Below are 26,073 nucleotides of genomic sequence, written 5' to 3'. Positions count from 1 at the left end.
GGAGCGGTCTGCTGAAGAGCGCCCAATACTGGCAGATCAAGGAAGTGCATGCAAAGAAAATAAATGAATAAAAGAGGCTTTTTCAGGCCTTTACAGCCTCCCTCCCCAAGGCTCTTGGAAGCTAGTCTGTAACCCATTACTGGATCTATGCCCAGACTTGAGCAACTAAACAAGACAATTCTAAAGAGCCAGAACAAGTTGAAACAAGAATCAAAGAATGGCAGTAACACACAGCCTCCTGCCACTAGTTCCCTATGCAAGAGAGAGAAAATGACCATCAGAATAAACTCGCCATCATAATCAGATGCTGATATATCAGCAGAAAATTACAAGCCACACTGAGAAAAAGCAAGCAAGCAAAGGAACAGCTCAAAACCCCAGATGAGACACAGAATTTGAGAAAACCAATTAACAAGGTTCAAACAAATCTCCTAAATCATAAATCAATGAATTTAAAGACAAGATAGTTAAAGAGATAAGGCATCAAGAAGACACTGGGTAAGCACAAAGAAGAATTAAAAAAAAAAAGATTTATTTATTTATTTCTCTCCCCTCCCCCCCAGTTGTCTGCTCTCTGTGTCCTTTCGCTGTGTGTTCGGTGACTGCTTCTATCCTTATCAGTGGGGGCAATCTGTGTGTCTTTTTGTTGCGTCATCTTGTTGTGTCAGCTTTCCGTGTGTGAGGCATCATTCTTGGGCAGGCTGTACTTTCTTTCGCGCTGGGCGGCTCTCCTTACGGGGCGCACTCCTTGCACGTGGGGCTCCCCTACACGGGGGACAACTCTGCATGGCACAGCACTCCTTGCACACATCTGCACTGCACATGGGCCAGCTCCATATGGATCAAGGAGGCCCGGGGTTTGAGCCGCGGACCTCCCATGTGGTAGGCAGACGCCCTATCCATTGGGCTAAGTCCCCTTCCCCACAAAGAAGAATTTAAAAACCTGAATAGGGAAGCGGATGTGGCTCAAGCAGTCGGGTGCCTGCCTACCAAATAGGAGGTCTCAGGTTTGATTCCTGGTGCCTCCTAAAGAAGAGGAGCAAGACAGTGAGCTGACTTGATGGCCTGGAGTGGCGAGATGATGCAGAAAGATGACACAATGAGGAGATACAATGAGAGACACGATAAGCAGGGAAGCAGATGTGGCTCAAGTGATTGGGCACCTCCCTTCCATATGGGAGGTCCCGGGTTTGGTATTCCAGTGCCTCCTAAAAAGAAGATGAGCAGACACTGAGTGCAAACAACACGGGGGGGGGGGGGGGCGGGGAGAGATATATAAATAAAATAAATCTTAAAAAAGAAAGAAAACCTGAATTAAAAATTAACAGAGCTTATGGTAATGAAAGATACAATAGGTGAGATTAAAATTTTAAAAACACAGTAGACGGGAAACGGACTTTGGCCCAGTGGTTAGGGCGTCCGTCTACCATATGGGAGGTCCGCGGTTCAAACCCCGGGCCTCCTTGACCCGTGTGGAGCTGGCCATGCGCAGTGCTGATGCACGCAAGGAGTGCCCTGCCACGCAGGGGTGTCCCCCGCGTGGGGGAGCCCCACGCGCAAGGAGTGCGCCCGTGAGGAAAGCCGCCCAGCGTGAAAAGAAAGAGCAGCCTGCCCAGGAATGGCGCCGCCCACACTTCCCGTGCCGCTGACGACAACAGAAGCGGACAAAAGAAACAAGACGCAGCAAATAGACACCAAGAACAGACAACCAGGGGAGGGGGGGAAATTAAATAAATAAATAAATCTTTAAAAAAAAAAAAAACACACAGTAGAGGCATACAACAGGCTCAGTTCCTGGTGCCTCCTAAAGAGAAGATGAGCAGAGAGAGCACACAGCAAATGGACAGAAAGCAGAGAGCGAGTGCAAACAATGAGTGGGGGGAGGGGGGGAATAAATAAATAAATAATAAATCTTAAAAAAAAAAAAAGAATTAATCCAAATGGGCCTATTCCAAGGACACATACTACTCAGTATGTCAATGCTAAAGATAAAGACTGAGTGTGGATTTCTCATCAGAAACCATGGAAGTGAGAAGACAGTGTTATAATTAGGATACTGAAAGAGAAAAACTGCCAGCCGAAAAGGTTTTCTCCAGCAAAACAGTCCTTCAAATGTGAACATAAGTTTACAACATTGACAAGTAAACAGAAAGTAAGAGAGTTCGCAAACAGGAATCTGGCCCTGTAGGAAGCACCAAAGGGAGTTCTGCAGCCAGAAAAAAAAAAAAAAGATGAGAGAGAGAGAGGCTTGGAGGAAAGTGTAGAAGGGAAGACTATCAGAAAGGATAACCAAAGGGGTAAAATGACAGATGAAAATAAGATATGATATATGAAAGCCAAAGAATAAAATGGCAGCAAATATACATTTATATATACATTTATAATAATACCACTGAATATGAATGGATTAAACTCCCCAATCAAAAAATATAGACTGATAGAATGGATAAAAACAAAACAAAACATGAGCCAACCATATGCTGTCTGCAAGAGACTCACATTGGATCCAGGGATACAAATCGGGTGAAAGTGAAAGGTTGGGAAAAGATATTCTATGTAAACAGTAACCAAAAATGAACAACAGTAGCTATACTAATATTGGACAAAACAGACTTTAAATGCAAAAATGTTACAAGAGATGCAGAAGGCCATTATATATTAACAAAAGGGACAACCCACCAGAAAGGAGTAACAGGCATAAATATCTATGCAACTAACCAGGGTTCCACGCAAAAAACCCAATAGGGTGGGTTGGGGGAAAAGACACCAGATGTAAGATGGGGACTGGAGTTAATGGTAATACTTGGATGATACCCTTTCATAGTTTGTAACAAATGTTTCACAACAATGCAATGCGTGGAAGCCCTGCATGATGATATGCATGTTTGCTTTGTAAATTCATAACTTTTACTATACATCTATTGTTTATTGTATGTTCGTCTATCATTGATATGCTTCAATAAAATTTTTAATGAAAAAAAAGCACATTCTAGACAACCCAGAGAATGGGAGAAAATATTTGTAAATCCTGTATTTGATATGGGTCTAGTATTCAGAATTATAAAGAACTTTTACCACTCAACAATACAAAGACAAAGACCCAAATTAAAATATGAACAAATTGCTTGAATAGACATTTGTCCAAAGAAGATACACAAATAGCCAATAAGCACGTGAAAAAGTGCTCAGCGTCATTAGTCAAAGAAACAAGATGCAGCAAATAGACACAGAACAGACAACTGGGGGAGGGGGGGAAATAAATAAATAAATAAATCTTAAAAAAATAATAATAAAAAAAAAATAAAATAAAATGAGGCCAGGCTGGATTGGGGTGGGCCAAAGAGGAGGAGACACACAGAAACTGGGGAGACACGAGGTGAAGATGGAGGAGCAGAGTAAGGCATCCGCCAGCCAAGGACCTCCAAGCTGCTGGGGCTGCGGCGGGAGAGAGACAGGCAATTCTCCCCTATAGGCTCGAGGAAGCAACCCGGCCCACACCTTGATTTTGGACTTTCAGCCTCCAGAACCGTGAACCAATAACTTCCTGCTGTTTTCAGCCGTCCCATTTGTGGCACTTTGTTAAGGCAGCCTGAGCTGGGAACGAAGCCAGAGTCCCTGGACCCCAGTCCTGGCTTTGCCCCGTACTGCTGTGGATTTGGGACTCTGTTGGCTCAAAAGTGCACAGGGGAGTAACTGGTGGGTGTGAGGATCACAAGAGTTAATCTTTGTCAAGTGCTCACAACAGGCCTGGCTGGGGAGTGTCCCTCAGTGCTAGCTGTTCTTAACCTTCAGAATGGAAAGAGCAGTCCTCCCGGCTCGGGGCTGCTGCTAAGATAAAGCAGGAGAGTGGCTGAATAAAGGGCTTTGAAAATTTAAAGAAGGTTGTGTGCTTAATAGACTCACAGACATTTCTAAAAGCTGTCAGAGTTCTGAGCAATCATTTACTCATGCAGCCAGTCAGGCTCCTGGAATTACACTTGAAGAGACCTTTGGGCAAGTGCACAGAGAAACCCTTTCAAGGACAGGTGTGCTTGTAGCAGCCAGGACTGGGCAGTGATCTAAATGCCCGCCAGCAAAGCAAAAGTTAAACCAACAAGGGCCTCCACACCCTGGGACACCTTGGGTCAGAATAAACTACTAGGTGAACCAGAGAGTGATAACCCATAGCTCACCATACCTTTAATTTTAAAAACCAAATACACAAGGAGTACCTGTGCAAATTTACAAAAAGGAATGGTTTTGCCTCCTGAGCAGAGCAAAGGGGATTCTCTTGTTTTGCTCTGAGTTTTGTTACAAGAATTTATATACGGTATGAGGAGGTGGAGAAATTGCCGCCCTTCTGCATGGCTGGTGGAGATGTAAAATGGTGCAGCTGCTATGAGAAGGGTTTGGCCATAACTCAAAAAGCTAATCACAGAATTTCTCTATGACCCAGCAATTCCACTCTTAGTTACATATACCCCCTAAAAGAATTGAAAACAGAGACTCAACAGATAGTTGGATGCCAATGGGCCTAGCATCATCGTTCGCAGCAGCCAAAAGGAGGAAGCAATCCCAGTGCCCATTAACAGATGAACGGAGAAACAAAATGTGGTCTAATCATACAATGGAATACTATTCAGCCATAAGAAGGAATGAAATTCTGATACATGTGACAACATGGTTGAAAATATCACACTAAGTAAAAGAAGTCAGACATGGCAGGAAAATATTGTATGGCTCCACTTTATGAAATATCTAGAATAGGCAAATTCATAGAGACAGAAAGCAGATTAAAAGTTACCAGTGATTGGGAGAGGTGAGCAGAGAATGAGGAGTTAAAGCTTAGTGGGTACAGTTTCTGCTTGGGGTGATGACAAATTTTGGAAATAGATAGTGATGATTGTTGTACAACATTGTGAATGTAATTTTTTAAAAAAAGAATTATATATTAACATATATATATATATTTTAAAAGAAAAAAAGAACCCACAAACCTATCTTACCTGCTGCCCTCAGTCTACACCTGAGAAGACTGAGCACCATGCCCAAATGTAGCGGCCACCTGGGGAGAGTGATTTGGGCCTCTTTACATATAAGGGATATCCAGTAAGATTTATACAGATTTATTTATTTATTTATTTCTCTCCAGTTGTCTGCTCTCTGTGTCCATTCACTGTGTGTTCTTCTGTGACCGCTTCTATCCTGATCAGTGGCACTGGGAATCTGTGTTTCTTTTTTTTTTTTTTTTTTAATTTTTATTTATTTAATCCCCCCCCCCCCCCCGGTTGTCTGTTTTCTGTGTCTTTTTGCTGCGTCTTGTTTCTTTGTCCGTTTCTGTTGTCGTCAGCGGCATGGGAAGTGTGGGCGGCGCCATTCCTGGGCAGGCTGCACTTTCTTTCGCGCTGGGCGGCTCTCTTTACGGGTGCACTCCTTGCGCGTGGGGCTCCCCTACGCGGGGGACACCCCTGTGTGGCACAGCACTCCTTGCGCGCATCAGCACTGCACATGGGTCAGCTCCACACGGGTCAAGGAGGCCCGGGGCTTGAACCACGGACCTCCCATGTGGTAGACGGACGCCCTAACCACTGGGCCAAAGTCCGTTTCCCCTGTGTTTCTTTTTGTTGTGTCATCTTTTTTTTTTTTTTTTTAAAGATTTATTTATTTGATTCCCCCCCCCCACTCCCCGGTTGTCCGTTCTCTGTGTCTTTTTGCTGCGTCTTGTTTCTTTGTCCGCTTCTGTTGTCGTCAGCAGCACGGGAAGTGTGGGCGGCGCCATTCCTGGGCAGGTTGCACTTTCTTTCGCGCTGGGCGGCTCTCCTTACAGGGCACACTCCTTGCACATAGGGCTCCCCTACGCGGGGGACACCCCTGCATGGCACGGCACTCCTTGCGCGCATCAGCACTGCGCATGGGCCAGCTCCACACGGGTCAAGGAGGCCCGGGGTTTGAACCGTGGACCTCCCATGTGGTAGGTGGATGCCCTACCCGTTGGGCCAAGTCTGCTTCCCGGCTTTTTTTTTTTTTGAGGTACCAGGGAATGAGCCCCAGGACTTTGTACACAGGAGGAAGCAGGCACTCAACTGCTAAGCCACATCAGCTCCCCAACAAGGGTTGGTTGTTGGTTTTGTTTTTTTTTTTCCTCTCTTCTTGTCTTTCTCCTCTAGGATTCACCAGGATTTGATCCTGGGGACCTCTGATATGGAGAGAGGTTGCCTGTCACCTGTGCCATCTCAATTCCTGGACTCTGCTGTGCTTCACCTTGACTCTCCCCTTTGTCTCTCTTTTATTGAGTCATCATCTTGCTGCATGACTCACTTGCGTGGGCACTGGCTCACCACATGGGCACTCGGCTTGCTGCACGGGCATTCAGCTCGCTGCATGGGTACTCAGCTTGCCATGCGGGCACTGGCTTGCCACACGGGCACTCAACGTGGGCACTTGGCTTGCCAAACAGCTTGCCGCAGGGGCACTCGGCTCACCTTGAGGGTACCCACATGGGCACTCAGCTCCCTTTATGGGCGCTAGGCTCACTGCGTAGGCACTAAGCTCACTGTGTGGGCACTCGGCTCACTGTGTGGGCACGGGCATGCTGCGCAGGCATGCTTTCTATTCTTCTTTTTCACCGGGAGGTCCTAGGGATTGAACCTGGGTCCTCCCATATGGTAGGCAGAGGCCTTATCACCCGAGCCACATCTGCTTCCTGAGAGTTGGTTTTCTGTTTGTTTTTAGAAGGTACTGGGGATCAAACTCGAAACCTCACACATGGGAAGAAGGTGCTCAAGCGCTGGAGCTACATCTGCTCCCAAATTCTTTGTCTGACAAAATTGTCCTTCAAATATGATGGTGAGCTTAAAATATTCACAAATAAACAGAAACAAAGGAAGTTCATAAAAAAGAATCCCGCTCTGCAGGAAACACTATAGGGAGTTCTACAGCCAGAAAAGAAGAGATAAGAGGGAAGCAGATTTGGTTCAACTGATAGAGTGTCCGCCTACCACATGGGAGGTCCAGGGTTCAAATCCAGGGCCTCCTGACCCATGTGATGAAGCTGGCCCACGCGCAGTGCTGATGCGTGCAAGGAACGCCGTGCCATGCATAGGGCAGCCCCATGCGCAAGGAGTGTGCCCCGTAAGGAGAGCCGCCCCGTGTGAAAAAAGTGCAGCCCACCCAGGAGTGGCACCGCACACACGGAGAGCTGATGCAGCAAGATGACACAACAAAAAGAGGCACAGAGGAGAGATAATAAGAGACACAGATCAGGGAACTGAGGCAGCGCAAGAGAATGATTACTTCTCTCCCACTCTGGAAGATGGCAGGATTGGTTCCTGGAGCTGCCTAATAAGAATACAAGCAGAGACTGAAGAACATATAGCAAATGGACACAGAGAGCAGTCAATGGAGGGGGAGGGGGAGAAATAAATAAACTTAAAAGAAAAAGACATAGGCTGTCAGAATGGACAAGAATATAGAAGTCATCCATATGCTGTCTGCAGGAGACTCACCTTAGACCCAAGGATGCAAGCAGACTAAAAGTGAAAGGTTGGGGAAAGATATTTCATGCAAACAGTAACCTAAAGAAAGCAGGGGTAGCTACAATGGTGTCAGACAAAACAGACTCTAAATGCAAAAAAGTTATAAGAGATGCAGAAGGCCATTATATATTAATAAAAGGGACAAACTACCAGAAAGATATAACAGTCACAAATATCTCTGCACCTAACCAGAGTGCCCCAAAATACATGAGGCAAACTCTAGCAAAACTAAAGGCAGAAATAGACATCTCCACTATAATAACCGGAGACAATGCACCACTCACACCATGAGATAGAAGAAATAGAAGAGCGACAAGGAAACAGAGAACTTGAACAATATGATAAACAAGCTGGACCTGACAGACATACACAGAACACTGCACCCCAAATCAGCAGGTTAAACATTCTTCTCATGCCCTTGGATCCGTCTCCAGGATAGACCACATGCTGAGCCACAACACGGCTCTCAATAAAATCCTAGAAGACTGAAATTATACAAAGAACCTTCTCAGATCATAATGGAATGAAGCTGGAAATCAATAGGCAGGGAAAGGGAAATTTTGCAAATATACAGAGGCTAAACAACATGCTTTTTTTTTTTTTCAGTTAGGCCAGTAAAAAGAATTTATTTGTGAAGTGGGGGAGAAAACAGAGCTTGCTGAGAAATGGGAGAAAGACGGAAATACATACCACCAAAATTTGATGCAGGCTCCTCTAGGCAGAGAGAGTGAGCTCTGCCTTGTGTGGTTCCCTTTCACACTAATTATTCCTCCTCCCTGCTAATGCTAAGGGGAGGGGCCCCCGCTGTTAGTGGTTACCCCTCCAATGGTGGGGGCCAGTGGTGAGGCCTGAGCAACACACTCTTAAACAATCAGTGGGTTGAAGAAGAAATTGCAAGAGAAATTAGGAAATACCTCAAGATGAATGAAAACGAGAACACAACTTATCAAAACTTACGGGATACAGCTAAGGCAGTGCTGAGAGGGAAATTTATAGCCCTAAATGGCTATAAGAAAAAAAAAAGAGCTAAAATCAAAGCTCTAACTAAACATCTGGTGGAACTAAAAAAAGAAGGGCAAGCCAATCCCAAAGCGAGCAAAAGGAAAGAAATAATGAAGATTAGAGCAGAAATAAATTAAATTGAGACCAAAAAAACAACAGAGAAAATCAACAAAACCAAAAGCTGGTTCTTCAGAAAAATCAGTAAAATCAACAAACCCTTAGCAAGACTAACAAAGAAAAAAAGAGAAAATAGGCAAATAAATAAAATCAGGAGTCAAAGGGGGGACATTACTGTTGGAAACTGAGGCACAGTGGTCTCACAAGGAGAGACCGTGCTGTTTCCATGGCTATGCTCGCACCCTAAGGAATGCAGTAATTAAGAGTTCTGGGCAAACAGGATGAAGCTGTGAAAGGCTGAAAGAAAAGATGAGCATATACCTTTTGTAGTAAATAGAACACTTAGAGTTCGTACCTTGAGATAAGATTTTTGAGTTCCTTAGTAATGCTAATAGTTAAACTGCATGTTGCTGCTTGTTGTCAGGTAGACTGCATGTTGTTGCTTGTCACATAGACTGGGGTATATAGAGAGCCCCTTGTAAACAATAAAGTTGTCTAATGAGTCTCTACTCGCAGACTCCCTGATCCCAGCTCTCTCATTCTTTCTTTTTCTTTCTCTTTCTTTCACTCTCCTTTTTCTCTTTCCTTCATTCCTGATACCCTTCGGGCCCACATCTCCAACAATTACAACTGATCCCACATAAATAAAAAGGATCATAAGAGTATATTATAAGAAAACGTTTGCCAACAAACTAGACAACCTAGATGAAATGGACAAATTCCTAGAAATGCTCAAACAACCTACACTGACACTACAAGAAATACAAGAACTTAACAAGCCAATCACAAGCAAAGAGATTGAATCAATCATTAAAAATATTCCAAGAAAGAAAGGTTCAGGACCAGATGGCTTCATTGGTGAATTCTACCAAACACTCTGAAAAGAATTAACACCAATACTGTTTAAACTCTTCTAAAAAAATTGGAAAGGAAAGAAAACTACCCAGCACATTTTATGAAGCTAACATCACCCTAATACCAAAGCAAGATAAAGATACTACAAAAAAAAGAAAATTACAGACCAATCTCCTCAATGAACACAGATGCAAACATTCTCAACAAAATACTTGCAAACAGAAACCAACAGCATAGTAAAGGAATTATAAATCACAACCAAATGGGATTTATTCCTGGTATGGTATGCAAGGGTGGTTCAACATAAGAAAATCAATTAACATAATATACCACATTAACAAATTTAAGTAAAAAAACCCATCTCGATTAATGCAGAAAAGGCAGTGGACAAAATCCAGCATTCTTTCTTGATAAAAATGCTTCAAAAGATAGGTATGGAAGGATGTTCCTCAACGTAATAAAGGGCATATATGAAAATCCCACAGCCAACATACTCAGTGGGGAGAGGTTGAAAGCTTTCCCTCTAAGATCAGGAACAAGGCAAGGATGCCCACTGTCACCACTGTTACTCAACATTGTGCTAGAAGTTCTAGCTAGAGCAGTTAGGCAAGAAAAAGAAATAAAAGGCATACGGATTGGAAAAGAGGAAGTAAAACTCTCATTATTTGCAGATGACATGATCCTATGTTTAGAAAATCCTGAGACATTTACAACAAAGCTACTTGAACGAATAAATGAGTTCAGCAAAGTGGCAGGACAGTAGCAGAAATCAGTAGCATTTCTATACACTACTAATTAGCAAGCTGAGGGGGAAATCAGGAAAAAAAATTACATTTACAATAGCAACAAAAAGACTCAGATATCTAGGAATTAATTTAACTAGGAATGTAAAGAACCTGTAGTCAGAAAACTACAAAACACTGCTAAAAGAGAAAAAAAAAAGACAAATGGATGGACATCCTGTCTTCATGGACTGGAAGACTAGACATCGTAAAGATGTCCACTCTACTCAAAGTGCTTTACAGATTCAATGCAATGCCAATAAAAATTCCAGCAGCCTACTTTAAGAAATAGAAAAGTCAATGACCAAATTTATTTGGAAGGGAAAGAGTTCCCAAATAGCCAAAAACATCCTAAAAAAGAAGAGCAAAGTGTGAGGAATCATGCTTCTGGACCTTGAAGTATATTATAAAGCAACAGTGTTCAAAACAGCACGGTATTGACATGAAGATAGACACATTGATCAATGGAGTTGAATTGAGAATCCAGAAATAGACCCTTCCCCCTATGGTCAACTGATTTTCTTTAAGACTACTAAGTCTACTTTTCTGGGACAGAACAGTCTCTTCCACAGATGGTCTTGGGACAACTGGATATCCATAACCAAAAGAATGAAAGAGGATTCCTTTTGCACTTCCTATATAAAAATGAATTCAAAATGGATCAAAGACTTAAACATAAAAGCCAGGACAATAAAAATCCTGGTTTACAATGTAGGAAAACATCTACAAGACCTTGGGATAGGTGGGGGTCTCTTAAACCTTATACCCAAAGCATGAGCAACAAAAGAAAAAATAAATGAGATCTCCTCAAAATTAAATTTGAACTCAAAGGACTTTGTCAAAAGGGTGAAAAGACAGCCAACTCAATGGGAGAAAATATTTCAAAATTAGATATCTGACAAGGTTCTAACATCCATGATGTAAAAAGATGTATTTACTCAACAAGAAGACAAATGACCTGATTAAAAAAAAGGGCAAAAGACCTGATTAGACATTTTGCTAAAGAAGTACAGGGAAGCGGAACTGGCTCAACAAATAGCGCATCTACCTACCACATGGGAGGTCCAGGGTTCGAACCCAAGGGCCTCCTGACCCGTGTGGTGAGCCGGCCCACGCATAGTGCTGATGTGTGCAAGGAGTGCCATGCCACACGGGTGTCACCCATGGAGAGGAACCGCACGTGCAAGGAGTGTGCCCTGTAAGGAGAGCTACCCCACACCAAAAAAAGCGCAGCCTGCACAGTAGTGGCGCCGCATACACAGAGAGCTGACGCAGCAAAATGATGCAACAACAACAACAAAAAACAGATTTCCGGTGCTGCTGACAAGAATGCAAGTGGACACAGAAGAATACGCAGCGAATGGACAAAGAACAGACAATGAGGGGTGGGGTGGGGGAGGGAACAAATAAAAAATAAATCTTAAAAAAAAAAAAGAAGAAATACACATGGCAAAAAAACACATGAAAAAAATGCTTAGCATCACTGGCTATTACGGAAATGCAAATCGAAGCTACAATGAGTTATCATTTCACACCTATTAGGATGTACATTATTAACAAAACAGAAAACTACTAGTACTGGAGAGGATGTGAAGAGATAGGAACACTTATACACTATTGGTGGGACTGGAAAACGGTACAGCCACTGTGGAAGTCTGTTTGGCTGTTTCTAAGGAAGTTAGATACAGATCTACCATGTAATGAAGAAATACGGCTGCCAGGCATACACCCAGAAGAACTGAGAACAGGGACATGAACAGACATCTGCACACTGATGTTCATCCGGCATTATTCACAATTGCCAAAAGATGAAAACATCGCAGGTGTCCATCAACTGATGAATGGATAAACTGTGGTGAATACACACAAGGGAATATTATTCAGGTGTAAGAAGAAATGAAGTCGTCAAGCACAGGACAACATGGATGAAGCTGGAGGATGTTACGTTGAGTGAAGCAAGCCAGACAGAAAAGGACAAATACTAAATGATTTTGCTATTATGAACTAAATATAATGAGCAAACTCATGGAGTTAATAGCTAGAATATGTCACCAGAGAAAACAACGGGGTTAGAGAATGGAAAGTTGAGTTTTAACCTGTGCAGAACAGGTAAAAAGTTGTTTGTATATGTTTATGAATGAATAGAAATGGTGAAAGCACATGATAGGATTTGTACTTAGTCGTGCTAACACATTGTTTTGTTTTTTTTTGAGTAATGAAAATGCTCTAATATTGATTAAGTGATGAATGCACAATTCAGTGATTATACCAAATGCTACTGATTATACACTTTAGACAAATTGTATGGTTCATGAAAAAAAAAAATAGGATGGGCTGGGAGAAAAAGACAACAAATATAAGACATGGACTATAGTTAGGAGTAATACTTTGACGATCCTTTTTCATAATTTGTTACAAATATTTCACAGAAATGCAAGGTATTTGTGGCAGGATGATGGATTGGAGCCCTGTATGATGACATGTATGTTTGTTTTAAGAGTTCACAATTTTTACTATATATTTACAGTATATATCTGTTAATGTATGAAATACTTCAATAAATGAAAAAAAAAAGGAAGGCCAGCTTTCTGGCTGAGGCCATCCTCTAGGATCTAATATATTATTATTATTATTAAAAGATTTGTTTATTTATTTTTAAAATTTATTTCTCTACCATTCCCCGCCCCCAGTTGTCTGCTCTCTGTGTCTGTTCGCTGTGTGTTCTTCTGTGACCGCTTCTATCCTTATCAGCAGCACCGGGAATCTGTGTTTCTTTTTTGTTGTCTCATCTTGCTGCGTCAGCTCTCCGTGTGTGCAGCGCCATTCCTGGGCAAGCTGCACTTTCTTTTTTTTCACACTGGGTGGCTCTCCTTACGGGGTGCACTCCTTGCGCGTGGGGCTCCGCTACGCAGGGGACACCCTTGAGTGGCATGGCACTCCTTGTGCGCATCAGCACTGCGCATGGGCCAGCTCCACACGGGTCAAGGAGGCCTGGGGTCTGAACCACAGACCTCCCACGTGGTGGGCAGACGCCCTAGCCATTGGGCCAAGTCCGCTTCCCCCAGTATATTATTGAAATTAACTTCAGCCATTTCTTCTTACTTTTTAAAATGTCTGCTAGAAGATTCTAAATTACATAGGAGGCTTGCACTTGCATTTCTGTTAGGCAGCGCACTCCTAAGCTGTCCTTCAGAAAATGACCATGTGATCAGTTCTGCTCCTCTCCTGGAGCCCCAGATTTTCCTCCTGAGTCACAGAATTCCTTCTACAACTTGGGCATATCTTTGCAGGGCACAGACCTTCATCTCCCCAATCCAGTGGCCCTGCTGCCTGTGAGCCTTTTCTATAAAAACCAACAAGAAGCTTTTATGGGATGCTCTCCAGCTGACAAGATGGATTTCCAAAAACAAGAGGCAGGGATGTGCTTCTTAATCTGGAAACTTCCAGACAGGAGACTGTCGGAGCAACACCAAGTGCTCATTGTGCGGAGAACAACACTGCTCTCCTGCCGGACCCGCCCCTCTGAGCAGCCCACCCTGCCCCACCCCACTCCCACACTGGAAGCAGAATGTCCCCCGAAATCCAACCACCCCAGCACCCACCCAAAGCCACACCTAGAACCTGATCCTAACTTGGTGGGCTCCACCTCCACCCAGGAATCCTTTCTGCCCAATAACTGCTCCTGTAACAGGTGGAAGAAACATTTTCGTCCTCGTTGTGTTCCCATAGTTTCCTGTACAAAATAAAAATAACCATGAAAGGAATGCCTGGCATCTGCCTGCCTCCACTTGGGTGAGGGCAGCGGCCAAGAGGGAAACCTGAAGCAGCCTGCCCGAGCCGGACTGACGCGCGGTGCCAATTAGGTTCATCTGATCGCGCGCCGTGGGCTGGTCACGACAAGCCCAGCAGGGATCTGGGGGGCTCTGGAGGCAACGCCAAGCTCTCCCACATACAGAGGGGTGCTACGTGCACAGAGAAGCCAGGAAAAGGAGCCCCCAAAGAGGCTGAGCGCTTTAGGGTCATGTGGTGATGGCGGGGGTAGGAGCTGGGAGGTAGAGTGGGGACCTCCGGGGCCTCCTCCGGGCAGGAAGGGCAGCTCCAGGTCAGCCTCAGCACCCTTGGGGTGCCCTGTAGAAATGTCACCATCTAGAAATCCCTCAGGAAGTTGAACATAGTCGACACAGAATTACCATATGACCTAGCAATTCCAATCCTAGGTATATACCCTAAAGAACTGAAAATGGGTGTTGGGACAAATCCTTGTACATGAATATTCATAGCAGCCTTATTTACAATACCTGGGAGGTGGAAATAACGCAAAAGCTCCTCAACGGATGAACGGATAAACAAAATGTGGGAAGTGGATTTGGCTCAACTGAGAGAACGTCTGCCTACCACATGGGAGGTCCAGGGTTCAAACCCAGGGCCTCCTGACCCGTGTGGTGAGCTGGCTCACACAGGGCGTCCCCTGTGTAGGGGAGCCCCACAAGCAAGGAGATCGCCCCATAAGGAGAGCCACCCTGTGTGAAAAAAGCGCAGCCTGCCCAGGAGCGGCGCCGCACACATGGAGAGCTGATGCAGCAAGATGACACAACAAAAAGAGACGCAGATTCCCGGTGCCGCTGACAAGAATCCAAGTGGACACAGAACACACAGTGAATAGACACAGAGAGCAGATAACAGGAAGGAACGGGCGAGGCGGAGGGGAGGGGGGGGGAATAAACAAAATAAATCTTAAAAAAAAAAAAAAAACATGTCAGGAAGTGGATGTGGCTCAAGCAATTGGAATCTGGTCTACGGTATAGGAGGCCCAAGGTTTTGATTCCTGGGGCCTCCTGGTGAAGGCAAGCTGGCTCAAGCAGAGAGCTGACACAGCAAGATGGCACAACAAAAAGAGATACAGAGGAGAGACAATAAGGAGGAGTAGCAAAACAGGGGGCTGAGGTGGCATAAGGAGTAATCGCCTCTCTCCCACTCCTGAAGGTCCCAGGATTGGTTCCCAGTGTCGCCTAAAGAGAAAACAAGCACACATGGAAGAACACACAGTGAATGGACACAGAGAGTAGACAGTGAGCGCAAAACAATGAGACAGGGAGGGGAGAAATAACTAAATATTTAAAAATAAGTAAATAAATACTATTAAAAATGTGTATATTAAAAACCTAATTGTTCACCAGCTGATGACTGGATAAATAACATATAGGATATTCATACAATTATGTGGCTATAAAAAGGAATGAAGCATTGAGACACACTACAACATGGCTGAACCCTGAGAACATTCTGCTAGGTCAAAGAAGCCAGGCCCCAAAGACCACATACTATATGATTCCATTTGTATGAAATATCCAGTAATGTAAATGTCCAAGTGAAGTCTGAAGGTTAGTTAAGAGGAACGTACTAACGTTGGTTGCTTACTTTTGACAAATGACTGTGTTTATGTAAGATATTAATATTAGAGGACAGTGACTGGTGGACACAGGGGAACCCTCTGTATGATCTTTCCAACTTTTCTGCCAATATAAAATTACTCCAAGATAAAAATTTAGGAAACGGACTTTGGCCCAGTGGTTAGGGCGTCCGTCTACCATATGGGAGGTCCGCGGTTCAAACCCCGGGCCTCCTTGACCCGTGTGGAGCTGGCCATGCACAGTGCTGATGCGCGCAAGGAGTGCCATGCCACGCAAGGGTGTCCCCCGCGTGGGGGAGCCCCACGCGCAAGGAGTGCGCCCGTGAGGAAAGCCGCCCAGCGTGAAAAGAAAGTGCAGCCTGCCCAGGAATGGCGCCGCCCACACTTCCCGTGCCGCTGACGACAACAGAAGCGGACAAAGAAACAAGACGCAGCAAATAGACACCAAGAACAGACAACCAGGGGAGGGGGGGGAAATTAAATAAATAAATAAATCTTTAAAAAAAAGAAAAAAAAGGGAAAAAAAAGATAAAAATTTATTTTTAAAAAGTGAAAACAGGAAAGCAGATGTGGCTTAAGCAGTTGAGTGCCTGCCTTCCACACAGGAGGTCCTAGATTTGGTTCCTGGTGCCTCCTTGAAAAAACAAAACAAACAAGCAAAACAAGGATAAAACCAACTCAGGGAAGCCGATGCGGCTCAGTGGTTGAGTGCCGGCTTCCCACATACAAGGGCCCTGGGTACCTAAAAAGAAAAAAAGTAAAAACAGAATACCCCATAAAACCACAGTAAAGTATATTATCATTTGTTGGGTGCGGGAGAGGGAGAAATCCTTATGCAAATATGCATCTTTGAATATTCAGAGAATATTTGCAGAAAGAGTCAGAAAAACAGCCTCCAAGGCTGCTTCACAGCAGGGAGCTGGGGAAATGGGAGGCAGCAGGAGAGGGCAGACCGAATTTTCACTGTGCACCCTCTCTTATTGTTTGATTAAAAAAAAAGAAATCACAGGCATGTATTATTTTTTTCAAGAAAGCAAAACTTAAAAAAAAAATCCATGTCTTTGAGTCTTTTTTTTTTTTAAGATTTATTTTATTTATTTCTCTCCCTTCCCCCTCCCCAGTTGTCTGTTCTCTGTGTCCATTTGCTGCATGTTCTTTGTCCGCTTCTGTTGTTGTCAGTGGCACGGGAATCTGTGTTTCTTTTTGTTGCGCCATCTTGTTGTGTCAGCTCTCTGTGTGTGCGGCACCATTAGTGGGCAGGCTGCACTTTCTTTCGCGCTGGGCCGCTCTGTTATGGGGTGCACTCCTTGCGCGTGGGGCTCCCCTACCCGGGGGACACCCTTGCGTGGCAGGGCACTCTTTGCGCGTATCAGCACTGTGCATGGGCCAGCTCCACACGGGTCAAGGAGGCCCGGGGTTTGAACTGCGGACCTCCCATGTGGTAGACAGACGCCCTAACCACTGGGCCAAGTCCACTTCCCATGTCTTTGAGTCTTGAAGTGTAAAGAAATTGGGGCTGAGGATCTAGAATTCCCCAGGCTCAGACCTACTTTGATGACAGAACATTTTAATCAAAACACCTAGCTAATTTTCAGCTGCTATTCAGCTCTGAACTTCAGTCTCTGGCAGTGTACAACTGGTTGCCTTCTTAAACATTTTCAAGAGGGGAAATTCAAATTTTGCACCTACCCGAGTTTCGCTCTGAGAGGGCCTTTGGGCAGGGGTTTGTGTGTGTGTGTGTGTGTGTGTGTGTGTGTGTACACCTACCCTCAGCTGCTCGCATCTGCTGGCTACACGCCTGCCTTGATTCTCCTGGACCTCACTGACCAGAAGCCCGTGGGGTTGGACTGGCCCTCGAACCCCCACGTGGGTGTGTGGGGGGGCAGGCAGAGGCAGTAACGGAGTGAACTGGCTTTACCAATCGGTTGATCCTAGGTCTGCTTGATTCTATCAATTACTAAGAAAAGCATGTTCAAATCTCTCACTGTGATTGTGGATGTAGTTGGCTTTTTATTTCTGTCCACTTTTAAAAAAAATTGTTCTTACCGGTAAAGTGTATAGTTCAGTGTCCAACCATCGCCTCTATCTAGTTCCAGAACATTTTCTTCACCCCAAAAAGAAACCCTGCACCATTAAAGGGATTGCCCCCAGCCCCCTAATGGTGTGGCAGGAATGCGGCTCAGGCCACGGCACGTGGCTGCCTGCTCCGACCGAGCACAGGCCAGGCGTTCCCGCAGTGAGGATGGAGACGGGGCGAGGGAGGGGCCCCAACAGCAGCCCACCTGGACAGGAAACTCTGGGCCACCAGAATACCAAGGTGGCCAAGTCATGGAGCAGGACGTGGTCTGGTCACCTCCAAAGCTTGAACCACAGGTGTCCAGGAGCCCTGGCTCAAGGAGTCCCAGGGAGGAAGAACCCACTGGCAGCGCACCTGAGCTCCCGTTCTGCCTCTACTTCTAACCTGCTGTGTGACCTTGGACAAATCACTGTCCTACCCTCAGCCCAAGTTATTTTCATCTGTTGAGAAGGGTGGCTGGATTAGGTAATAGCTCATAATAAAAACAGCACTTTTGCCTAGTGTTTTCTATGTCCGAGGCATTATTCTAAGCAGTCAATGTGTGTTAACTCGATTAAGCCTCAGGACACTTTATGAGGGAGGTATGGTTACTTGGTTGCTTGCCCCACCTCTACAGAGGGGACAACTGAAGCATCTAGAGGTCAAGTGCCTTGATCAAGGTCACTCAGCAGGTAAGTGGTAGTCAGGGTTCTAATCTGGGCAGTTGGCTCCAGAGCCAGTGCCTGTAACTACTAAAATGTATTTGTCTTCATTGCACTAATCTCAACAAAGGAAACCCAAGAAAAAGAGAATTCCAGCACTCGAATCAAATTGTTGTTGTTGTTGGGCCCTTATCACTGTGCAGACTTCATTCTTCCGGAGTTGTAACCAAAGGACCTAACTTCAGGCCCTTCACCTGAAACCGTCTCCCACCCATCAGACAGGAAGAGCTGGCTTTTGGGGAAAGCCAAGGACTTTTACCTCAGCTACAGAGATGGGTTTCAAATTCCTTGGGAGAAAGCCGAAGAGGCAGCCTCCAATGAACTGGGAAGACCGCTGCTGAGCACAGATCTGCTGGAGCTCCCCAGAAGATGGAAAAACATCCCACCGTCGTTTCCCAACCCCAGCAGGGGGCCTGGAGAAAGTTCTAGACAACTGTTTGTAGGATGGATGACAGTTAAGGGGCTCAAGCACCATGCAGATCTGGATGCCATCCCGAGCTGGTCACTTTCACACTTTTTTCTTTTTCTATCACACTCAGAATAAAATCAAACCTCGGCCTCTAAAGGGCTACCCAATCGGAGCCTTGCTGACCTTTCCGACCACATCTCCAATGGCCCGCTGCCTTGGTCATCTCCGGTCACACTGGTCTTCTTAGATAGCCACAAGCAAACCTGACTCCCTTGTGCCCCAGGGCCTTTGCACTCGCTGTCCTCCCAAGATTTTCTGCCTTTGCACGGCTCACCCCCTCACTTCACGAGGGCTCAAACGCGACTTCCTCAGAGAGTTCTTCCCTGAGCTCTGTATGTAAAGAAGTGCCCCACCAAGTCGCTCTCTATCATAAGCCCCCCTCCCCCTGCTGATTGCTTCTGGAATAATCTATTTGTTTACCTATTTGTCATCTACCTCCTCTACACTAGAACATAAGCTTCCTGACGGCAGGGTCCTTGTTCTGTCCAGTGTATTCCGGGTGCTTAAAAAGAGCCTGACAAATACTGGGGACCTATAAGGATTTGTTCCGTGAACCGCTCGGCTTCCTCCGGTGTAAACTGAGGCTAAGAAACTTCTCTCTGGCCAAGTGATGGTGTGAACCCACATGACAGCGTGAGACCAAAGGCTCTGAAAATCAGAGGGCACCACACACAGGTTTTCCTTACGGGCACTGACCGGAGCGATGACAAAAGTAACCGCCTCCCCCTCGCCCCCACACCGCCGCCTCCACTCACCTTCGTGCTTCTGGAACTCCTCCTCCGAGAAGCTGACGTCCTTGTGGGAAAGGTTGGTCATGAGCTGCTTGTTCTCCTCCTGCAGCTGGGCTATCTGGGAGAGGAGGTCCTGAGCTTCTCCTCGCCACACGTCCTCCACGAGCTCCAGCTCCTGCGCAGGCCGAGGGGCAGCGAGGGGTTACGGCAGTCCAGGGAGGCAGCCTCTCCCACCCGCCCCCCAGGAGCAGCGACACTGGTGGCCCCTTCCCCATGAGAAGCAGTCACTGGGCAGCGGGACGGACCAGGCACCCATATGGCCCCTCTGGGCAGATGCCTGCGTTTATGCTCTAGGGTCTGGCCGGGCTAGACCAGCCCCAGGGACGGCCACAGAGCCAGCACTGGGGCCATGAACTAAAGAGGCGGGAGTGGACGAGCAGCCCCGGCTATGGGGTCCCAGAGTTCCCGCCAAATGTCCCATGGACTTTGGACAAAAACACCCAGTCAGGTCACCCTCTCTCCAGGCTGCAAAGACCCTGGGACTGTCCTAGGCTGCCAGGGCCACCCTGTCCCAGAGGTCCTTTCACATCGGATACAGGAATCTCTCCAGGGGACCCTGAACAATTCAACCGCTCGGTTTCCTTGGGTTGGGGAACCATCCTATACAGGCTCCAAGAGTTGATACGAGGCTCAAACAAGATGGGCCAGTTAAAAGCATATTGTGGCGTGTGATAATAAATGAGACGGAATAATAATAAGTACTGGTGAGGACGTGGAGAAACCGGAACCCTCATTCGCTGCTGGCGAGGCTGTAAAATGGTGCAGCTGCTTTGGAAAAAAGCCTAGCAATTCCCCCAAAAGTTACCATTTGACCAGAAATTCCACTGCTAGGTACGCACCAGAAAAAAATGAAAACGTGTCTGCACAAAAACGTGTGCACAGATGTTCAGAGTAGCGTTGTTTATAACAGCCAAAAGGTAGACGCAACCCAAACGTCTCTAAACTGGTGCAGCAACAGACAAACAAGATGTGGTCTATCCAGACAGTGGACTAGTAATCAGCCGTACTCAGGGATGAAGTTCTGAAATATTCTACGGCATCATGAACCTTGAAACCATTGTGCCACGTGAAAGAAGGCAGGCACAAAATGTCACATGCTATCCACCTCCATTTCTATGAAATGCCCAGAACAGGCAAATCTAGAGACAGGAAGTAGACTGTGCTTTCCTAGGGCTGGGGCTGAGGAAGAAACGAGGAGAATTAATGGGTCGGGGTGATTTGGGGGTGATGGAGCTGCTCTGACATTGACTGTGGTAGTGTGAATATACTAAATACCACTGAATTGTACACTGTACATAGACGGACTGTGTAGTATGGGAATTAGAGTCAAGAAAGGGTGTGAGCTCCCTTGCAAAGCTTATCGGCTGCCCCTGTGCTACCACGGGGTAAAGCAGGGATGCTGGAGCCTGCCGACCCCAGTCTGAATTACATTTTTGCCACTTACTAGCTCATCTTGGTTATTCATCCGTCGGGTGCCTTGGAAATGAGTTAAACAGTATAATGCCGAGGATTAAACGATAAACTACGGAAAGAGCGTGGACTTGTGGCCAGCACCCAGAAAGCACCAACCCTGTGTTGGCTGAGCTCGGTCCCTCCCACACCCAAGCCGGCCACCTGTGCCGGAGGGCAGCACGGCCTCCCTTCATCTTTTAAATAAGTCCCTAAATGCCCCCGCCTCCGTCAGGAAGCCTGCCACCCTGGGGAAATGAGCGGTAATGGCTGAGCATTTGCACAGCTGGTCCAAGGTCATCCAGAGGTGAAGGGCCAGGTCCGAGGGGGGAAGTGATGGTGAAGGGGGGAATGGGCCAGTGACCCGCCCGCATGCAGGTGTGCCTGGAAGCGGTGGGAGGCTCTTCTCGCCCCCCCCCTTCCTCTCTGCTCCCACCTGGCCCGGGCTGAGCTCTCCAGAAGGCTCAGTGCCTATCGGTTGAGGGTAACTGACTGTGGGAGGCACAGAAGTGGCCCCCAAGGCTGACCCTGTGCTCACCCTGCGGAGACGCCAGCTCACGGGGCTGCAGGGCCTTGCAGATGTGATGAAGACCTGGAGCTGGGGGCATCCTCTCCTTACGAGAGGGAGGCAGGAGGGCCAGAGAGAGGTGTGAAGAGGTCACAGCTGCTGGCCCTGAAGGTGGAGGGAGGGGCCCTGCGCCCAGGTGAGCAGGGGGGCTCTAGCCACAGAAAAAGCCACAAAACAGGCTCTCCTGGAGCCTCCGGGCGGGGCGCAGCGCTGGGACCCCTTGGTTTCAGCCCAGTGAGGCCGGGGTTGGACTCCTATCTACAGAGCTGTGAGATCATCAATTTCCTTTGTTTTAAGCCGCCAGGTTGGTGGTCATTGGTTACAGCAGACGTGGGGAACTAAGCTACTTTCACCCGCAGTTTCTCTCCCTCAGTAAACTGTGGTGGATGCCGGAGGAGCTGGTTCTTGCCTCTGAGCTGACCGCCATGAAATGAATCCTGCTACTGCTCCAGCTAACGAGGATCTTCCAGGACGTGGGCCCTGGTGGATGCCCGCTTCGCCTGGCCTCAGCCCCCACTGCCTCACTGCTTGCTGTGGCCCACAGGCCTGGTCAGAGCAGACCCCTGGTGTCTCCTCTTCCACACAGCAGCCGTCTCTGTGTTTCTACCCCAGGGCCTTTGCACTTGCTGTCTGGAACACCCCTCCCCCAGATCTCTCCATGGCTGGCTACTACATTTCGTTCAGCTCTCAGCTTGGCTATCACCTCCTCAGGGAAGCCTTCTTGACTGCTCCTCCAGAAGGCCCAACCCCAGGTCAATCTTTCCTATCTCTTCTTCATGGTACTTATTATAAGTGGAAAATTTAAAATCTTTAAAAAATACATATATTTATGCTAGAATTGATATGGTAACCTCTAGTCACATGTGGCTCTTGAGCAGTTGAATGTGACTGCACTGAGACATAAAGTGAGGGTTAAACAAACACTGAAGTCTGAAGACTTAGTATGGAAAAAAAAAGAATGTAAAATATCTCAGTAGTAGTTTCTTACATGTATTACATGTTAAAATGTTATTTTGTATTTTTGGGTTCAACAAGGTATTATTAAAATTAATCTCACCTCTCTATTTTACTTATCTATTTCTTTAAGTGATAAGCCACATTCTGATTCGATTGGACGCTCTGCACTAGAAGGTCAGGTTCATGAGCGCAAAGATCTCATCTGTCTTGGTCACTGCAGTCTCCCCAGGGCCCACACATAGCCTGGCACCTAGTAGGTGCTCGATAAAGATGAGCATGCCTGTGTGAATGAATGAACACGGGCTGCTTACCTCGTCTGCCCTTGAATCTGCCCAGCCGCTGCTCTGCTGTCCAGTGTCTATCTGCTGGCTGTCCCTGCCTTCCCCGAGAGCCCCCCACACCTGGGGACCAGGGCCCAGCTCCCCTCCTCTCGGCCTCACCCACCTCCCCTGGGAGGGCACCTCGCAGACTGCGGCCAACCAAGGGTGCCGCAGACTGGGGATGAGGCAGAACACGGTAAAACCGTGATGACCAGAATCCACTTGGCCGGGGGTTTCTAGGCAGGCGAGGGGGCATGCTTTGCTAAACAACAAAAGAAGATCAAGAACATGCTAAGAGTTTTGTGGAAATACCAGCTTGGAGAGTTTTTGAGGCTGCAGGAAGGAAATCTGCTGAGTTTCTGATCTGCTCCTCCCTTGGCCCCAAGAATATGATATAAGGGGGGCTGGGGTGGGAAAAGACGGATGTGTCCTCTGGCTTACCAGAGACCAGCCTCGATATCTGCAAACCCTGGCTCCAAACAAACGTGCGTAGACATCCCTGCTGACAGTGTTCCAGAAGGGACAAGTGCAGCCGGCGGGAGATTCCATCCTACAGTGGGCTAGTACCCTCTGACAGCTCCCAGCAGGGTGACCCCAGCCTGGCTGCTGCAGAAATCAGCAAGGCCAGGGGCAGAGGTGTCAGGGCTTGCTGGGTGGCCTGGCTCAGCTGCTAAGACCCCATCTCCCTGGCTGCCATGGGAGGATTTCAGAGATCCCTTCCCTTGCTCTCTAGGAGGGAGGTCAAGAGAAGAGGTGCCTGGGATGGGAAGTGGGGGTATCCCCAGTATCTGAGCACCTCGGCAAAGGCCTCCCCAGGCCTAAAAGTAATAGTTAACCCTTACGCAACCCTTGCGACAGACCAGGCGCTTTATATATCAACCCATTTAATCCTCGCCACAACTCTACGAGATGGGTACTATTAGTACCCCCATTTTACAGCTGAGGAAACTGAGGCACGGAGAGGCTAGGTAACTTGCCCAAGTCACAGTGCCTGAGGGTGGTGGGTCTGGCTTTAAAACCAGGTTGTCTAGCTCCAAAGTCCTGACAGTAATTACTGCGCGCTCCCAGGGTGACCTTGAAAATGCTGTCTACCTGTGGGAGGTCCCAGGGCAGAGGGCCCGCTGAGGACAAACACTGAGCCACTCACAGGTCCGTCCTCAGGTTAAAGCTGCACACACAGCCCAGCCGCCTTTTCTTGGACACACAAGGATCTATCAGTGCACATCCTAGGTGACGGCCCGCCAGGGAGGGCAGAGAGGCCACCTGGGTTTTTCTGAGGCCACACGGCAGGCCAGAGCCGGCTCAGGCCCCCTGGCCCCCGAGAAAAGCCCTTTCCTCCCCTTCTCAGCCTCGAGGTCTGCTAGGAGCTTCCCTGGTCTGAGGTTAGGACAGGAAACCACATGTCCCCCACTTCCTCTTCCCGGGGCACCTCGTCTGGACTCCCGGCCCAGGGGGAAGGCCCTGATTTCTGCGGCCGCTGGGACTGGGACCCCTAGAGCAGGGGCTTAGTTTTAAAGCTGCCCCAAACCACTCCCTTCTCCCAAATTCAAACAAGGCGGGGAGGAGAAACCATCCTGGGAGCTGGACCAGGCTCACCCCACTGGGGCTGGGACTCCCTCCGGACAAATCCCTCTCCCTACTCTGACCTTTGGTTTCCTCTTCTGTAAAAATGAAGATAATTCCTACCACATAGTGTTCTGTGAGGATTAAAGATAAAATGAAGGAAGGGAAAGACCTCAGGGCACAGATTATTAATCTAGGATGAACCCTGGGAAGAAAGTTGCAAATCTGAACCTAGACACTGGGGGCCAGTAAATTCAGTGGCTGGAAGTTACACCCGCTTTACTGGGGGGTGGGGGGGGAATCTGCGTGGGATAAAGAAAGGACTTGCTTGTCAGGTCTTCTCTGTCAACACTGGGGGAAGGGACTTATTTCATTTCTGGAAAAGGATAATAAAATCTAAACTTTCCACATTCTATCACCCCATTTGATTCTTTTGAGGTGTGCCCTGTCCTTAGCACTATTTGACGGGTGAGGAATAAAGCCCAGAGAGGTTAAATAACTTGCTCCAGGTCACACAGCTAGGAAAAGGAAAAGGTGGGATCGGAACTCAGGTCTGACTCCAGGGAACTACTCTTAATGTTTAGGGGGGCAGCCGCCAGGGGCAGAAGAGGGACAGGGGTCTCCCTCCCTCTCTCTTTCCCCCAGTCTGGCCTCCTCTCGTCTCCTCCCTGAATGCCCACACGAGGGGATCCCCACGGCTGCCCTGCCGGGGCCGCCGGAGGCCGCCGCCCACCTTCTGGTGCTTGCGCTCCTTCTCGATGCGGTCCATCCTCTCGACGCGCAGCCGGTCCAGCTCCAGCCGCAGCTCGTCCAGCTCGGGCGCGACGTGGTGGCGGCTGACCAGCACCTCCAGGATCTCCAGGACGCGCACGACCTTGGGCATGAGGCGCGCGATGGCCTCGCAGCCGTGCTGGTCGATGACCCGCTCGAACTCGTGGCCCACGAGCGCCGCGATGTCGTACACGTCCATGACGGTCAGCTCGGCCACGTTCTTCTCCAGCGCCGACGCGGCGGCGGGCGCCGGCCCCCGGCCCTCCTCCATGGCGCCCCCGCCGGCCTGCCCCGCCCCGCCAACTCCCGCAACTCGCCAACTCGCGGCGGCGCGGCGGCGCGGCGGGCGCGGCGGGCGCGGGCGGGCCCCGGGCGGGCGCGCGGCGCGGGCAGGGGCGGCCGCCGGGAGGAGGAGGAGGTGAGGAAGGCGCGCGTGCGCAGGCCGCGGCGCCTCCCAAGTTGGGAAGCCGGGCCGGGCGCGGGGTCGGGCCGCGGAGGGGGCCCGGCCGCCCGCGGAGGCGCTTCCCGCCCGGGGGGGGCCCCGCGCCCGGGGCCGGTGTGGGGGGGGGGCGGCCACGGCGCCCCCGGGGAAACTTGGGCGGCGGCGGCGAGGCCGGGGGGCTCCCCCCGCGGGGCTGCCGCGCGCCCCGCCCCGGAGCCGGCCTGGCGAGGGGCGCGCCCGCCTCCCGCCGCCCGGGGGCGCCCTGGAGCGCGGCGGCCGCCCCCT

At 48.2% G+C, this 26,073-nt stretch overlaps 1 protein-coding gene across 3 annotated transcripts in view; it reads right to left on the bottom strand.

The window, feature by feature from the left end:
* RILPL1 (Rab interacting lysosomal protein like 1) overlaps positions 1 to 25,650 on the bottom strand; it is a 61,548-nt gene extending 35,898 nt beyond the window's left edge. For 2 of the 3 annotated variants that reach the window (XM_004459270.3, XM_004459272.4), the window contains exons 1-2: positions 25,309 to 25,650; positions 19,683 to 19,833 (exon numbers count right to left, since the gene is read on the bottom strand). In XM_004459270.3, coding sequence (XP_004459327.1) covers positions 19,683 to 19,833; positions 25,309 to 25,617 — 460 coding nt within the window. In that variant the 5' untranslated portion in view covers positions 25,618 to 25,650. The remainder of the gene's footprint in view (positions 1 to 19,682; positions 19,834 to 25,308) is intronic. The other variant, XM_004459271.3, reaches the window with a different exon arrangement.
* Between the last annotated feature and the right edge of the window lie 423 nt (positions 25,651 to 26,073).

The sequence above is a fragment of the Dasypus novemcinctus genome, chromosome 19 (assembly GCF_030445035.2).
Source record: "Dasypus novemcinctus isolate mDasNov1 chromosome 19, mDasNov1.1.hap2, whole genome shotgun sequence".
In the NCBI taxonomy this organism is placed as follows: domain Eukaryota; kingdom Metazoa; phylum Chordata; class Mammalia; order Cingulata; family Dasypodidae; genus Dasypus; species Dasypus novemcinctus.
The sequence above is the reverse complement of the archived record's forward strand: the minus strand, read 5'-3'. Positions and strand labels throughout refer to the sequence as shown.